A 15,205-nucleotide genomic window follows, 5' to 3' on the forward strand; every position below is an offset into this window, starting at 1 on the left:
ATACGACTACAATACAAGTATTCAAGTGTTGGTGTTCACACAGTGCAGTTTGCAGGATGCCGCAACAAGAGTCTAGGGAGAGTAAGTAATTCTGCTCCTTGCAATGCCGAATGAGGGCAGAAAGAGACAAATACCATGGTGGATGAATATTCTTCCACCATAGACGAATACTAAATCTGCTATGCTGAATGACAGCCGACAGCCGTAGGAGAGGAAGCAGGCAATACTGCTTCTCGGAATGCCGTGCGGTGTGGAGATTACGTGTTTTAAATTAAGTTAAACTTATCTTTAAATAGGCCTACCTGTATTTCAGCCACATGATTTACCAGTATTGTGTTTGTCCGAAGATGAGAGGGGAAATTCTGCACGTGCTCACTGATGTAATGATATAGTTTTTATGTTAAAATATATCTTGAGGTAGGCCTAACTGAATTTTCGGTCATTGTCTGTATCATAATTAAATATAAATAAATCTAATTATAATTAAAATGTCATTATTAAAAAGAGCTCTGTTCTCTATACGTATGTAAAGAAAACAAAAAAATATATTTGGACTACGGAAAATCTCCCCTTTCACCATCGACTTAATTAAATTCCTGGACTTAGTTTATAGAGTAACATACCTGATTTCTGCGCGATGACTGATGATTTCAACTTCCTGCTCTCCATGAATCACTGTTTATAAAGTTCACCGAGTATAAACTATGTACACCTCTAAATTAAATTTCACTAAATGTCAGTCATTGTATCGCACTGTTTAAGAATAGAAATCTAATATTGACACGACACTCATTACATTTTTTCTTATCACAGTACAGTTATTATTTACACAAACCAACAACAGTAAATTAAAAAGAAATTTCGCTTTATAGGTACTTATCTATAGTAGGCCTATCACTTTTCTTGCAATAAAGTTAAGCTAATTTTCTTTGCTTCTACAGGGTTAGCACTATATATATATATATATATATATATATATATATATATATATATATATATATGTATATTATTTTTTTACAGAAAACAATCTTCTCTGAGGAACTATACTTCTTTTCTTTGTATGGTTTATATTGGAATTGCAGATTCACATTCACTTTTGGAACGTACAGCAGCAAGTGTTGGCTGCAAGGATGCAAAACTTCAAGTTCACTTTATCATTACTGAATCAATAAGGTTAATTAATTCTGATTTCACTTTCTCTTTCTGATTTGTGAATGACTGGAAAGAATGGGAATCTCCTTTCTTCATAATTTCGGATACAATTTCTTCTTTCTTAATATAATTTTCAGCATCCAAATTAAAAAATAAATCATCATATTTTTCATTAGAGTGAACATTATTAGGTCTACTTTCTTCAGTACTTAAGCTGGCTCTCAGTAAACAAACACTATGGATGTGCTTACACATGTTCCATTTAATAGATGAATCCATACAGGTTCATATGTACTGGTGAATGCAGGTGTTACATTCAATACACAACAACTTGCAGCTGCAGCTAAGAGCAGATTCTTGTACAAAATATACATCATTTACATCGGAAGATGAAGGTATCGTCCGTCCGTTTTCTTCTCTAATAACCAGGTCTTTGTTAAGCTCAGTTCCCGATTTGTGTCTGTTTCTTAGGTCTGTCAGCTTGCTCGTGATTTTACCTTTAGTGAGAATAACTAGTCTATCGAAGAGTTTCTCTCTTACAAACGTTATCAGAGCATAAATTGCCTTAACTAATCGTTTTATATTTTTTCCGTGTAAATAAACATATTTTAGCGTCCTGCGCATTCTCTCTATATGCATATTAGTATTGATTCCGCTATGAAGTCTAAGCAGTATGCTCAGCTTTTGACGTTCTTCAGGTAATTTTCTCGAATGTATGTACCAAACTGAGTTGTATCAGGATCTTCAAGTAGTTTTTTTAGTACACTTGGACCATCATGTCAAAAGTAGTAACATCACGTTCTTGCATTAGCTCCTCATAATTTTGTACACATCTACCTGTTTTTCTTTTCCTGAAATTTTAGGAATATTTCTCCGCCAGGCCCTGTCTACATGCCATGAACAATACGACCTCATTGTTGGTGGATCCATAATTATATTCCATGCATTGAAGAAAGACTCGGCCGTGTCAGACATGAAAACTTTGGGGCATATTCCACCCCCCCCTCTTATCTAATATGGTCAAAAATACAGATAGGACATACTGATCACTCCGATTTGATATAAGAAAAGAATAAGGGAACCTCTGCCTCATATCATCGGGTATAAGAAGAGTAATTAACTCGAATCCATAACTATTCACGCCATGTGTCTCATTTATGCATATTACATCATTGCCGTATTTCTTCAGAATTTCCCGCTGAGCGCTGCTCATAATAATTAATATGAAAGCATCGTTTTTCAGATCAGGATGTTTTTCGTTTATTGTTCCTTGTGGCTTGTAAAATAGCATGCAAGAGTTGTCACTGGCATTTATTTCATTCATCCATGCCTCCACACTTGTTCCATCATCCGCATGACATACTCAAAAAGAACATAGATTATAAGAATGTTCTATATTATAGAGGTCCTTTTTAGTGACAAGGTGAATACGATCCAATTTTGGTTGTGACACTGAATCGCGAACTTTGTCCAGTATCGTTTGAAAGGAAATTTTATTAGCAATATCTGTAGCCAATGCTTGTCTCTCTGATTCTGTTAAAGAGAGGTGAGCTATATCATTTTGATGACCTAAATGATGCAGCTTCCATCTTCATTTTCTGTTACTGCTATGCTTGCAGGAGAGACACCATTGATCTCATTGCTACCCTGAGTTTTTATATGCCTAACACCTTTGCTACGAGAGTTAAAATGTTCCGATCGGTGACAGACATAATAATGTTTAGTACAATTATTAGCAACACGACGTGAGCCCTGCTGTTACATATACCTTTTACTGTTGCTTTTTTAACTTCTTCTTTCCGTTGCATGAAGTGCTGTACTAAGGAGAACTCCCTGTTTTCGCTCTTGACTGGAACATCGTGTACTAATTCGAAGTGTTCATACAAACTCTCCTTAACAGCTGTTGTGAATTCACAAAGTCCACATTTCAACTTGCTTTCATGAACATTTTCAGGTGTACCGGTACCATGAACTTCTTTCATGGAATTTCAAATGTTTATTGTAATTAAATTTTCTTTGGCATGCAGAACACTCATAAGCATACGACTTCTGGTTTATCTTTAGAACATGAGGATGTGCTTTTGATACATGTCTTCTAAGATTTCTATTATAGTCAAAGCCTCTATTACACTCCGAACAATTGAACTAGGCTATTTAGGCATGTTTATTCTGTTATTAATACATCAAAACGCACAATAATACGAAACAGCTAACCCTTTATCATTCATGACCATTCCAAAATTAATTAAAACCAGCACTATTATTCCCTAAAAGACACTTATCCTACTATATGCAAGAAGAACTCAGTCTAAGCAACATAAGCGTGAAACGTGATAATGGGCCGTAAGAATAAAGTTGAGCATATCCTGTTACTCTACTATTTTGAAGGATGTGCTTCAGATTTTAATAATAAAATGCAGAGCAAAACCTTCTCCTCCTGATGACGCAATAGGAAAAGAGCACTTGCTTCACAGGAAGAAGCATTTGCTTGGAGCGCAACCTCTTGCTTCAACATTAGAAAAAAATGTATGAAAAAAGTGAAGCATATCCTTCTAAAAAGTAAAGTCTGGTCAGCAGCAGACTCATCTCTGTGATGGTTGAATTACCAGTCGCATTACGACGTGAAAAGTATTACAAATTATGGTGGTGTGCTGTTAGGGAGCAGTATAAGAGTTTATATACACTTCATGAAGAAAATGTCCAATGGATTAACCCATTTTCTGGAAGAAACACAGGGGAGAAGAGGAGGGGCATTCTCGGAAATAGCCCCCTCTTTAGGCCAAGTGCTAGCTGCTGTTTTCAATTCAGGAGGTCCGAATTCGATCCCCGTCGAGATCATGATGGAAATTGTGGTGGAAAAATCAGACTTTGCAAAGGATTTTCTCGGGATACTTCCGTTCCCATCTATAATTTCATTTCTTCTATTATCTGCAATAGTAAAAATAGGTTAGTGTAAAGTCTTGGGAGTTTCCGATGCTGATATAGGTAGGGCTTGGGACCTGGAGCCCTGTGGTTTATCAGGCTACTCGTCGTGAAACGAGACCTGGCTGCATCTGGAGCTGAGGCAGGTTGGCCAACTTATCAGCGTCGCATTCACGAATGCCACTGAAGCCACCGTCGGACTTGGACAATTATCGGATATAGGCCTATAGAGCTCACAGTGAACCAAACCGTGCCTAAGTGTGCGGACTCGTATCGGATCCAGCCCTCTTAAAGCCAGTCAGACATCCTCGGAAATGAAAATGATGATTTGATTTTATTTTATTTGTTTATTTTTTGCAGTTTATGGTCGATCCCGAGATTTTAATTAGGTATTGCAGAAGAGATGGATATACATGGCACCACTATGAGTAAAACAGTTATTAGTGTAAAAGTAAAAGTAAAAAGTAAATCTATGGTGCTACAGCCCATGAAGGGCCAAGACCGACCAGCCGGCTGCTGGCCTCACGTCCCAAAGCCGAAGCAGAGGTGGACGATCATCCAACCAGAATGGAGATATCGTGTGGTTAGCACGATGATCCCTCCAGCCGTTACAGCTGGTTTGCGAAACCGGATTTTCGCTACCTATCTTAGCTCACCAAGTGTATCACGATGCTGGGTGGGCACCGGTCCCATACACTGGCCGAAATTTCATGAGAAAATTTCTTCCCCCATGAGGACTCGAACCTGTGCGCATTCCGTAACGCGAGTCCTAGGCAGGATTCCTTAGACCACGACGCCACGGCGCGGGACCTGTTATTAGTGTATCTAAAAAAATAAGCGAACATATGGCTCAAGTTGTCAACATCATTGCAAGATACGTACAACTGTTGTAATAACTGAATGGTTATAGAAATTTAATTTTCCGAATGCTATTAGTGTATTAGACTGGAATCTTGTGTATTCCTAAACCTACACAGCATGCTGGTATGATCATGAAATGATCAGCATGTTGCAGGCTACATGCAATGCAAAAGAACGCTTTACGAGTGTTACAGCTAGTTGATCAGGGTCCGTTCATGACTGTAGAATAAGGAAAAATTCATCAGTTCATGATGTGTTAAGTGGATTTAAAAATACTGTCCATGGCTCATGGTATCATATTGAAATCGGATATTTTAAAATAAGGAGACAGTTATTTTATAATAGAACTTTCATTTGGCCAACTAAGAAGTAGGTTTTCTATTCTACAATACGCCTGTACAATTGCTGCCTCAAACGTCCCAACAATCATTGTTTGTTTGTGTTGCACAATGTAGGCTAGCGAAGTACCTACATGATCATAATTATGACTTTACAGAAAATAAACAGAATTTAAATGAAGATGAAAATACTTTAGAGCCAGAGGAACCTGCCACTGGAAGGACTTCAAATCTATTCACGTCACTGCATTGACATAATTTTTCTACTCGTATTTTATTGATGTACACATATTAACGCAGAAACTTTAACTATCATTATTTCTCACACTCATAGGCCTAGTAGGCGCAATTATATTTAAAAATGCTATTATGACCACTGCAAAGACGCATGTTAGGAGGAATTTATCAGTATACCGAATTTTCTTCGAAATATTTTATCATTTTCTGAAATGCTGTCTCTTTTTCCTTTCCTTTGCACTTCTGGAACTTGTGTCTATTTTTCTAATATTCCGGGATGTGTAGCTTACAAATATCATTGTACTTTCAAGGGGCGCACAGCTACCGCCGTCTGAACCAGAAGATCCAGTTTTAACCACGCGGAATCTTTATCTAGTTGTGATTGAAATGAGTGTGGTTTATTAGCATCAGAAGGAAGTTGCTGACTCATTGGGATGCCTAACGCGGCTGCTTATCGCTTTCCTTTATGAAACCGAACACCCGCACTCAGTTGACAAAGAGCGCCGACAAATACACAGTATTGCAACATGAAACGTCACAACAACTTTTATGAGCACATGCTCCTGTCTTAGAAGCAGAAGGTTGAAGGATAAGGTAGAGGTTATTCTTACAATTCGAAGCATATGCTCATACATCAACCTCTTGCTTCGAAGCATAACCTTATACTTCAACCTCTTGCTTTGAAGGAAATCCTTCAGTTTTATTCATATGGCCCGTTATGTAACATTTCATAACATTATAATACACAAACTTGTAGTCTGGAATCTCATCTATCACACGAATGTTATTTTTATAAGCAATGATACACAGTTTGAACACCACAGAATTAACAGTCGCGAATTTGATGAACAATGATACCGGTACTCAGTCTGAACACCACAGAATTACAACAGGCTCGAAAACAAGACAATAAGAATAACACCTCATGTAGGCGCGAAAACATGACCTGCCAAACTCAAAGGACATTGAGAAAATTCCATTTCATTCCAAATTAAAAGTTACAGTATAGGAGGCAAGATCTGTCCTGTGACGTTATCATGTCCCTTGGCTACATCGCCATTGTGTATGGAGTGGGAAGATATTTTTCAGTTTGAGATGAACTTCTGTGTCGGTAGATTCGTATAATATTAACCATCATGAAACAACTACGGTGAAGATTAATTGTTGGTCCTACAAAATTTATCTATTATGGTAACAATGGTTATTAGAGCAGAAAACTTCGTTCCAGCACCGGGGATCGAAACCGGGCCACAAAGGGAAAAACGCTAGAGGAGGGGGATTCGATCCGGTGCTGTGGATTGAACTTCGGCGTAGCTCAATGGTTAGAGCGCTTGGTACGTAGAACCAAGGATCCGGGCTCGATCCCCGGCGCCGGAGAGAATTTTTCTCCCCTAATAACCATTATCATGAAACAAAAGTTTCGTTCCAACAAGTGGTTCATGGATCAGTTCATGTACGTACGGTTCCTGTACCATTTTATGCGCATACGCTAGTTGAGCATCTGCTATGGGATTGAAATTGGACTGGACGCCGTTGGAACGCTTTCACGGATCGTTATGTACTAAATTCAGAGATGCTATAACTGTGATCATCTTTGCTAAGAACGGGATGCTTCATTATTATGGTTTCGCAGCTAATTCTAATTCTAATTGTAGAGAATAGAATTTCGATAATTTTCTATAAAAAAATTACAAAATATATGGAAGGCAAGAATTTTGCTAATCCAATGTCGTGTACGGTGGAACTCTCATCTAAAAATAATTATTTTTTAATTATTAATTTATGTACCTCATTTATTACACTTTTAATCAAAGTTGCATGTTGAAATTGTAATTAACTATGTCAATACCCAAATAATTTTCATTCTCTTTCTTTTTGGAGAAAATTTAAACTACATCTCTTGTTTTATTATTCGAGTGCACTGTCACTTCCCATCTTAATCTCATTGACATTAACAGTCGATCATGCCTTTCTTCAGTACCCAGGATACGTTGGTGTGTATGCGCATGCGCGAGAGATTCACTCCTCAGTACATGCCTCAATCCGCTGACTACTTCTGACCGTTCCGGACCCTACGGACGGTTTCTGGCTGTTGTTGGAACGAACCTAAACTCTCTCTCTGATAGCTCATTCTTGCCCACGTCACACAGCTCACATGCCGGGTCTCGCCTCCTCATCTATACACGATAGCGCATCCATGCAAGTAGTCCTGGGACCGGTTAAGGATTTGTCTCACTCTGAACATTACTGTTCCTCTGACTGAACATTGAAAAAAAAAGGCCAGAAAGGGACAGTCTTAATCCATTTGTTGCATAAAGCCGGTCCAATTTCTTACTTAGTTACGGATTCTTTCTGTTATAGCTAAGTGTTTCCTATAATTTGTATGTATTTTTTTTTCTTTAATTTCTTTTGTGATATCCTTAACGTACATTTGGATGTTCTCGAGAATATAATTTTTCTTAACAATTATTTATTTATCCCAGTGTTTTATTTTCCTAATTTTACAGTCATGTAAGAGTGCCTTATTGTGAAAATGATTGTTTGGAAATTAAATGTTTCAAGATCGCAACTTTGCATAATCTGTGTATGGATACAGATGAAAATCTATTAGAATCTCATTCTCCGAAATCATCGAAAAATGAGTCCGTACCGACGGCGTAAAGTAGTCTGAACAGGGTAAGTATAATATAGAAGTATATGGTACATATAAGCACGCTGTAAATTGTTGCATACCTGTTCTTGATATGTGTTGCAGAGATTAGTCGCAATAACCGCAACCCTCTGCTAGTGCAGCAGTACACAGACAGTCCCGGCAGGCATTCTCAACCCAAACACGGCGGAATGTGCCACTCCTGCAACTGCAAGACCTGCAACGATCTGTTTCATGAATTCTGCGAAAAGACAACTCTTCATGGACTCAAGTTTGTTGGCGACAGGAAGCTGCATTTGCTCGAAAGGTGCGTCGCTGTGTAATCTAGAATATAATTAGCAGAGGCAGTAGGTTCCAGCAAATATACATTTAAACTGCAGGCAAGATAAAGTAAAATTGCCAAATTGTCTTTATAAAATCAAAATTGAATGTCGCGATATTTCTCATTATACGTTTTACGCAATTAGCAACAATTCAGTTCCTCTATCATTTTCTTGAACTACAGTATATATTACCTAAAAGACGTTGATAGTTCATATGAGGAGCAAATTTTAAAAGCGACTGTGTCCAAAAAACAAAATTTGAATATAACTTTGTTTTCTCATTAGTAGGATTATCTGCAAATTTCAGTATACTCATACCTATCAGAAAAATGTCTATTCCCTATATAACACAATTAAAAAATTCAGGTGTTTTTAAAAAAGAACTATGTCCACGAATTGAATATATTCAGACATGACTTTGTCACTTCCAGCGAATCACAGCCCAGCCACCAAGGAAACTAACGCTCCAGAATGTATTGCATTGTATAAGCTACAGAGCTGACTCGTGTTATAGTGAGCTGGTATGTTGGCAATATTCCAGTAATTGGCAATAAAACGTAATTGAAGATCTCCCCGGAAAAAGAATGTAACATCAAGTTATTAAAATGTGAGACTTTGGTGCGAAAAGTAATTTTGAAGTCATCATTTATAATAGTATGATTGAATTCAGTATATGACTATATCTCGTGACGAGAATATTGTACGAAATGGAAATATAAAAATTGGAAATTTATCTTTTGAAGAGGTGGTAAAATTCAAATACCTGGGAGCAACAGTAACAAATATAAATGATACTCGGGAGGAAATTAAACACAGAATAAATATGGGAAATGCCTGTTATTATTCGGTTGAGAAGCTTTTATCATCCAGTCTGCTGTCAAAAAATCTGAAAATTAGAATTTATAAAACAGTTATATTACCGGCTGTTCTTTATGGTTGTGAAACTTGGACTCTCACTTTGAGAGAGGAACATAAGTTAAGGGTTTTGAGAATAAGGTGCTTAGGAAAATATTTGGGGCTAAGAGGGATGAAGTTACAGGAGAATGGAGAAAGTTAAACAACACAGAACTGCACGCATTGTATTCTTCACCTGACATAATTAGGAACATTAAATCCGGACGTTTGAGATGGGCAGGGCATGTAGCACGTGTGGGCGAATCCAAAAATGAATATAGAGTATTAGTTGGGAGGCCGGAGGGAAAAAGACCTTTGGGGAGGCCGAGACGTAGATGGGAAGATAATATTAAAATGTATTTGAGGGAGGTGGGATATGATGATAGAGACTGGATTAATCTTGCTCAGGATAGGGACCAATGGTGGGTTTATGTGAGGGCGGCAATGAACCTCCGTGTTCCTTAAAAAGCCAGTAAGTAAGTAAGTAAGTAAGTAAGTAAGTAAGTAAGTAAGTAAGTAAGTAAGTAAGTAAGTAAGTAAGTAAATGATTGAATTCAATACTTGAATAAACTTGTATCCTTGTTTAGTCAAATTATTCTGCTAGTAAATATAGACCTAATGAAATATGCCCTTAAAATTGTTTTCTTTTCTCCTGAAACATGAATTATAGTTTTTTTGGTTACATCCTTATTTCGAGAAGGTCTTCAATTGTCTTTTAATGAGATAGTACTGTGAGTGTAGGAGATGCTAATCAAGAGCCCAGAAAGAAAGGTGAGCGTTTGAATAGAAGAGAAGCTAATGAAATAAGGAAGTATGGTGTACCTGTTGAACATAGACGTTGAGAAGACAGAAGATTTGAAGAAAATTCTAGTCAAACTCTTTGGTGAGAATTGGCACAACGAGGCAGATCTCCAGTGGTATAAAAATCTCTTGATCAATGTACCTGTTCAATGTACCTGTTTCTAATATCCCAGATGAAGAGAAACTCCAATGTGTGACTGTTTAGAAGACGATAGTGGTTTTCATGTTTAAAAAAAGGCTTATGAAAGCACATTTAGCCAATACAGTTGGATGTTTTCTTGAGATGAAATTTTGTTCGTTCCTTTTTTTAAGTCTTCTTTAACTTAGATCAAGTTGGTTTCAAAGCTACTTCATAAAGTCACTGCAATAAATTTGTATCTCCAATCAAACATTGTGACCAACAATACCAATTATGTCCATCTGTTCAGTTAAATACAACTGTATCCAAACTTTTATATTAAGTTTCTACAATGACAATTTTATTTGAATTGAATACTTAGTTTTACTACTTTCTGAATAGACTGATATTCATAATTAAATAGTCAGTACACAATTTTAACATTGGTAAGGTAATAAAATGCTTTGTTTGTTCATATTCTAAAGTTCTATTTGAAGGACAAAGTCTCTTTTGGATATTTGCTTCTCATATAAATTAAATTATATACTCTGAACTCAAATGATAATAAAACAATTTTGTTTTCTGAACTGCTTACGCAAGGCGTTTTTATAAGTCCAACAAGTAATATGTTTGATTTAATTTATAATTTCTACGTTTTAAGCAGATTTATCATATGAGCAGGTGATTTGCAAAACTGTTCTTATCAGTCGTAGATGATTTTCCACTAAACATGAAAATCTTGTAACACGAGAAATTTAAGTGTTTTATGAAAGGCATCTTCTTCTGGTGTAAAATTGCAATGAAATAAATTGTTTCTAGATGTTTCATAAATATTCTCCTAAAAGTTGTACAGTTATTTCAAACAGTTTTGTAGGAAATCGGAGCAAAAGGACAACTTTGACAATGAACTCATCGGATTAGGATAGTTTTGAAAAAGAAAATTCAGTTTCAAATTATATTTATTTGTATGGTGTTCTATGGATGAAGGTAAATGCGAACAAGACGAAGACCATGGTCATAGAAAGAAAAGTAAAAAAGTTAAACTTGCGAATTCAAAATGAGACAGTAGGGCAAGTGAACAGCTTCACATACTGGAAGTGTACTACTGTATAAGCAGTAAAATGAGCTGCTGCCAGGAAGTCAAAAGGAGGATAGCAATGGAAAATGAGTTTCTAATAGAAAAAGGAGCTTCTTCTGCGGACCTCTGAAAAAGAACTAAGAAAGAGACTAGTGAAGTGCTTATGTGGAGTGTGACATTGTATGGGTGTAGAAACATGGGCATTATGATGAAGTGAAGAACACTTGAAATGTGGGTATGGAGAAGAATGGAGCGCGCGAAATGGACAGACAGAATAACAAACGAAGCTGTGTTGGAAAGAGTGGGTGAAGAAAGAATTATGCTAAAACTGATCAGGTGGAGGAAAAGGAATTGGCTAGGTCACTGGCTGAGAATAAAGTGCCTACTGAAGGATGCACTGGAAGGAATGGTGAACGGGAGAAAAGTTCGAGGCAGAAGAAGATATCAAATAATAGAAGACATTAAGATATATGGATCATATGTGGAGACTAAGAGGAATGCAGACAATAGGAAAGACTGGAGAATGCGGGATTTGCATTACAGGAACTGCCCTTGGGCAGAACACTATGAATTAATTAATTAATGTAATATCTTAATTAACTCTTTAACTGCATTTCTCTTTGTCTCATATATTTTAGAGAATCTATGTCCATGCCTGTTTCCTTTAGAATGAAGTCCAGAGCCTAAATGTTTTCAGCATAAGTTTCGGACAAAATATCTAGATATCCTCAAAATAAGACAACGTTTTAGCACATAGCGTACACTACTTGTATTGGCTCTTGTTTAGTTTTGGCGTAGGTAGTACTTGTTACCTGATGTGTTACGAGAAGTGTTCGGTACTTTTGCTCGAGATGTTCTCTATGAAACGCCCTGAAAAAATGTACTTTTTTAAATTGGTCATTTTACGACGTTTTATGAACTGCTGTGGTTATCTAGAGTGTGAATGAGATGAAGTTGATAATGCCAGCGATATGATCCAGGTCCAGGATTGAAAGTTACCGAGCATTTGCTCTTAATGCGTTGAGAGAAAACCCCGGTAAAACCTAAACCAGTTAACTTGCCCCAACCAGGATTTGAACCCAGCCCGCTCGTTACACGGTCAGGCATACTAACCGTTACTCCACAGCGGTAGACCAAAAAGTGTACTTTAAAATACCACACTCTCGATCTACTTTGTTTGAATTAGCATAAAATTAGTGATAGAAGCGCAGAATATCCTGCATCCTAAGAATTCCACACTTGAATGTTTTCGTTTTGTGTCCGCAATGAGTCATTCTAGACAGTGATTTTGAATAATGATTCACTTCTGTACTCTTTGATAATGATAACAATTCATTCACAGTTGGGAAGGAAAAGGTCAGATTTGTACAGTGTTGATGAACAACGTAGGCCCTACAACAAGGAGTCTTTGGTTACAAAATCATTTGTATGAAAGAGAGAATTTCTGCTGTGCAGTGGCGGCTCGTGCATATATTATTTGGTGGGACACCTCAATAATTTATTTTGAACTCGGTTATTCATGTAAGTAGGTCTAGTTCATATTCATGCAAAATTATTATTGGTGTTAATTATTATTATTATTATTATTATTATTATTATTATTAATAGTATAATTAGGTTTAATTTATGGGTATATTTAATTAGACCTATATACTTAATTACAAATTTATACATGCATAAACTGTGTCACGATCAACAAATTATTTATGTTAAATAAATCTAGACTAGCTACGATGCTATTTTAAACAGTAAGTAGAGCCTCACCTTAAATGTGTTTCTCCTTCATTGTGTTCCTCCTTCCTTGATCTTGTAAGTTATGAGACACTTGTCCACATAACTAATACCGGTAATATGTTCACAGTCCACATTATTTACACTATTTAGGCCTACATTAAATTACACTAACAACTTATTTGTACAAGAAATTCATTCGTCTGGTTTTCAGTTGCTCAAATCGATCAATAGTTTTCTTGTTGAAATATAGCAAATATTCTTTTTCTGCTGTTAACTTTGAATACTGTAGCATTATTTATATGGTCGCTCAACAATGTATCTAGTTCCCAAATTAAATTCACTAAGCCTAGAAAAATACCGCGATTTTTTGTGATTCTTGTATTTCGTCATGTCCACGTAGTACGAGTTCAAACATACCACAAAATTTTATCCAGTCAATCATTTTACAAAGAATGTGCCTGTTTTTATCTAGACCTACTTCTTGATTGTGACGTCTTACAGATTGCTAATACGCAGTGTCAAGTTGAGTACCGGGTATGGTGACGTGGGCTATAAGTGCCAAGTCAGTAACATTATTTACGTGCGATTTTAAAGATTCGTGCTTAGAAATCCATTCAGATAAATGTTTCATGTCGGTTAACCTACTTTTATCCAACTACTTTCGCCTCCGAACAAGATGCATGTATAATAACATAATTCATTTCTTTACTGGACATCCACATAACCAGAAACATTTTTGGTGTACCATTCCTTATTGAAATGTCGATTAGTGAGTTTACCCAATCGTTTACTCACTAGCTGAGTTATATTTAAGTCGACCTATCGGCTCCTACCTTTTTATTTACAATTTTTCTTCTTATCGCCTTGGGAAAAATGGTACGTACATCAACTAATTTATACTGTTTATTGTTCACAATTATAGCCTACTGTAATTACGCATATACACACAAATGTTTCGTTCGCACTAAAAGCACTAAAACACGTACATGGATAAAATATATATAGCTAATATACAGAATGTCCGAAATGAAACCTACCGATAAAGATACTAAATAATTTATTCCTTAATTATGATACACAAAAACAAATTATGGAAAAATATTAATCAACTCAACAAGTTTATGTCACCATCAGTAAATCTGAACATGTCCCCTTCTAGTAGCACGACACACATCTAACCTGTATTCAGTCTTTCTCCAGGCATTGTGTAACATCTGCGGAGTTACAGATCTTACTGTGTTGATAATCCTTTGACGTAACACTTGAAGGTTATCCACTCTGGTATTGTAGACACGGTCTTTCACGAATCCCCAAAGAAAAAAGTCCAATGGTGTAAGATCACGAGATCGTGGGGGCCATGCAATAGGACCACCACGACCAATCCATCGTCCCGGGAAATGATTGTGTAAAGTTTCAACGACTGGTCCCCAATAATGAGAGGGAGCTCCGTCTTGCTGGAAGGTGAACCTCTCTGGAATCTGCGGTAGCGCAAATTTTTCAAGCATGTCGAGATATACCGCACCATTCACTTAGTTCTCTATGAATAAAAAAGGTCCGATCAGTTCTGAACTGGTTAATCCACACCAAGCATTTAACTTCCGTGGACTTCGTGTGAATGCTTCACGAATGGCTTCGGCGTTTTCATCCGACGTCCTCTTCCTACCGCCGCCACCATGTCGCTGAAAGTCTCCATTTTCTAGCAAATGTTTGTACCACTGAACAATGGTGTGCCTATCACGAGCTGCACGGCAGTATTTTTCAAGAAATATCCGCTGAACTGTAACCGGAAACTTAAACTCTGCTAACCAATAACAGCACTGCACTTTTTCTTGCGGTGTGCGAATGAAGCCATTTTGGAAAACAATCTGTATATACACAACAGGAATAACAGGTTCGTTAATTTCACGACATAAAAACTTGTTGAGTTTCTCTACATTTTAGTGCAAGCTGGCCATATACTATGTAACTTTTATGGATGTCTAGTTAGTTCATTTCTTTATCGGCAGGTTTCATGTCGGACACAGTGTATTTATCCATGACACGTGTGATCCATTCGTTACTTTAGTTAAACACGCAATGGAACTGGAAAGTTGACAT

The 15,205-nt window shown here is 36.8% G+C and overlaps 1 protein-coding gene across 2 annotated transcripts in view; it reads left to right on the forward strand.

The window, feature by feature from the left end:
- Positions 1 to 15,205, forward strand: part of LOC138715404 (pickpocket protein 28-like) — a 196,643-nt gene that overhangs the window by 60,296 nt on the left and 121,142 nt on the right. For both annotated transcript variants that reach the window (XM_069848266.1, XM_069848267.1), the window contains exon 2: positions 8,266 to 8,467. In XM_069848266.1, the coding sequence (XP_069704367.1) occupies positions 8,266 to 8,467 (202 nt within the window). The remainder of the gene's footprint in view (positions 1 to 8,265; positions 8,468 to 15,205) is intronic.

The sequence above is a fragment of the Periplaneta americana genome, chromosome 15 (genome assembly GCF_040183065.1).
Source record: "Periplaneta americana isolate PAMFEO1 chromosome 15, P.americana_PAMFEO1_priV1, whole genome shotgun sequence".
Classification (NCBI taxonomy): Eukaryota; Metazoa; Arthropoda; class Insecta; order Blattodea; family Blattidae; genus Periplaneta; species Periplaneta americana.